The 2,788-nt window shown below is 61.9% G+C and overlaps 1 protein-coding gene across 2 annotated transcripts in view; it reads left to right on the plus strand.

The window, feature by feature from the left end:
* The first annotated feature begins 420 nt into the window (after positions 1-420).
* Trim67 (tripartite motif containing 67) overlaps positions 421-2,788 on the plus strand; it is a 27,932-nt gene continuing 25,564 nt past the window's right edge. For both annotated transcript variants that reach the window (XM_005345882.3, XM_005345881.3), the window contains exon 1: positions 421-1,819. In XM_005345882.3, the coding sequence (XP_005345939.1) occupies positions 707-1,819 (1,113 nt within the window). In that variant the 5' untranslated portion in view covers positions 421-706. The remainder of the gene's footprint in view (positions 1,820-2,788) is intronic.

A 2,788-nucleotide genomic window follows, 5' to 3' on the forward strand; every position in this document is an offset into this window, starting at 1 on the left:
CGGGGCAGGGAGGGGATCCCCGAGCCAGCGGGCGCTCGCTCCCCGCCCGCCGCGGCAGCGTGGTGCGGCCAAGGTCAGGGGCGCTGCAGGAATCGGAGCTGGCGAAACGAGTAGGGGACGCGGGTCGATATCCGCCTGAGAGGTGGCAGCTCTGCGAGCAGCGTACGGGGAGCGGGACGGCGACGACCTCCGGGCCGGGGGATGCCGAGGTGGCCGTGACAGCGCAGCAGCCCGGCTGGCGGAGCGCACCGGGAATCGACGTCGACTCCTTCTCCACCCGCTCGCGGGCGCTGTCCGCCGTCTGGTGGTGCTGAACCAGTCCTGGCCCAGCCGCTCGTGCGGCTGCCAAGAGCTGGATAGGGGCGGGGCGCTCGGAGAAGACGACTTCGGGCCACAACGATGCGGTGCCCAGCTCAGTCGCCTAGCTGTCTGACAGCAGCGGGCCACTGGTCCTGCATGGAGGGGAGGCACAAAGTATCCGGACGGCGCTGCTGCTGCTGCTGCTGCTGATTCATCACCGGGACAACCTCGGAGGCCACCGCGAGGGCTGTCCCCCACCTTCAGACGGCCGCCTCTGGTGCGGGAGCCTCACCCTCGGGAGGTGAGGACCCCTCCCTTCTCTGGCGGCCGAGCTTCTTAGGGCGGTGGCCTGAGGACAGAAAGGGGCGTGCCCCCCTCCCGCGGGTGAAGACAGCATGCCCGTGTAATGCCTCTGCCTCCCGTCTCGGCAGCGCTGACCTCGCCTGCCCCTCTGCTCTTGACTTCGGAGCCTGACCATTCTTCGTTGGTCCCCGGAGCCCCCGGCGCGGCGATGGAGGAGGAGCTGAAGTGCCCGGTGTGTGGCTCCCTATTCCGGGAGCCCATCATCCTGCCCTGTTCTCACAATGTCTGCCTGCCATGCGCTCGCACCATCGCGGTTCAGACCCCAGACGGCGAGCAGCACCTGCCCCCGCCGCTCTTGCTTTCGCGGGGTGCCGCCGCCGCCGCCGCGCCCCCTCCGGATCAGGACGCTGCGGCCGGCGCTACCTGCGGAGGCGCCGGCGCTAGCACAGCTGGAGGCCTGGGCGGCGGAGCGGCCGGTGGTGGAGACCACGCGGACAAGCTGAGCTTGTACAGCGAGACTGACAGCGGCTATGGTTCCTACACCCCCAGCCTCAAGTCTCCCAACGGAGTCCGCGTGTTGCCGATGGTGCCTGCGCCCCCAGGCTCTTCTGCCGCCGCGGCCCGGGGCGCTGCCTGCTCCTCACTCTGCTCATCCTCCAGCTCCATCACCTGCCCGCAATGCCACCGCAGCGCGTCACTGGATCACCGCGGCCTGCGAGGCTTCCAGCGCAATCGACTGCTGGAGGGCATAGTGCAGCGGTACCAGCAGGGCCGCGGGGTTGCTGCTGGAGCGTCTGCAGCCCCGGCAGTGGCCATCTGCCAGCTGTGCGACCGCACCCCACCGGAGCCGGCAGCCACTCTCTGCGAGCAATGCGACGTGCTCTATTGCGCCACCTGCCAGCTCAAGTGCCACCCGTCCCGGGGCCCCTTCGCTAAGCATCGGCTAGTTCAGCCGCCGCCTCCGCCAGCACCCCCAGAGGCTACCCCTGTTTCAGCCGGCACATCCACGGCCCCCAACACAGGAGGATGCAGGAGCCCAGGGGGTGCCGGGGCCAGCGCGCCTCGAAAGTTCCCCACATGCCCCGAGCACGAAATGGAGAACTACAGCATGTACTGCGTGAGTTGTCGGAGCCCGGTGTGTTTCCTGTGCCTGGAGGAAGGCAGGCATGGCAAACACGAGGTGAAGCCGCTGGGGGCAACGTGGAAGCAACACAAGGTGAGCACGGACTGCGTGGGGATGTCAGCCAGGGTGGAAGTCAAGAGTATCCTGGCCTCTTCTTGGGAAGTTGCGGGAGGTTGGGCCTGAGGGTCAAACAGGATTCACTGCACCCATCTGCTCACGCATTTGCCCTTCCGTCCATCCATCTACCCATGTGTTTGTCTGTTCATCCATGTATATGTCCATCTGTCTATCCATCAGCATGTTCACAGATCCATCCATCCATCCATGTGTTCATGAATACGTTCATGTATACATCCATCTATCCATTCATCCACCCACCCATCCAAGGATTCCAGCATCACTATCTGGCCAATACTCAATGGATCAGGTACCCCTGCACTGGGTGTTGGATGGGTGGGTTATAAAAATGACTCGTTAAGCTTCCTCTCTGAGACTTTCCTATTCTTCGCAAAGGGTTGCCAAAGCACAGAAAAGAGGGCTCTCACTCTTAAAGTATAAGGCACACTGTCAGGACTACTTCCTTCTAAGGGAGAAAAAGATTTTCAGGTGCAAGTGGTACCATCTGTCTGCAGGAACCCATCTGAAGACTTCCTTGGATCTGCCACCAAGGCGGGAGGCAGCACCCGGCTCAAACACCCTTGAGCACCCGGGGCTCACCTTGTACTTTTTCCACACACCTGTCAGCTTCACCTCACCAAGCAGATACACTTTTTCCCTGTCAGCTTTCAGGGAAGAAACGTCTCTCCCTTCAATTAGCTTCCAGATTGTTCTATGCCCAAAATTCCTTTCAGCCTGTAGAGACTTAGGCGATGCCTCTTGGGCTATGCATGAGATTTTGGGTGTGTCTAAGACGGGAGAGTGGTTTTTCCCCAGAGTCCTCTTGTCTGAGGCTGATACTGAAGCTGTGGAGGAATGGCAGACCAAGTTCTTTTTTTTTTTTTTTTTTTTGGTTTTTCGAGACAGGGTTTCCCTGTGGCTTTGGAGCCTGTCCTGGAACTAGCT

This window comes from Microtus ochrogaster, chromosome 4 (genome assembly GCF_000317375.1).
Source record: "Microtus ochrogaster isolate Prairie Vole_2 chromosome 4, MicOch1.0, whole genome shotgun sequence".
Lineage (NCBI taxonomy): Eukaryota > Metazoa > Chordata > Mammalia > Rodentia > Cricetidae > Microtus > Microtus ochrogaster.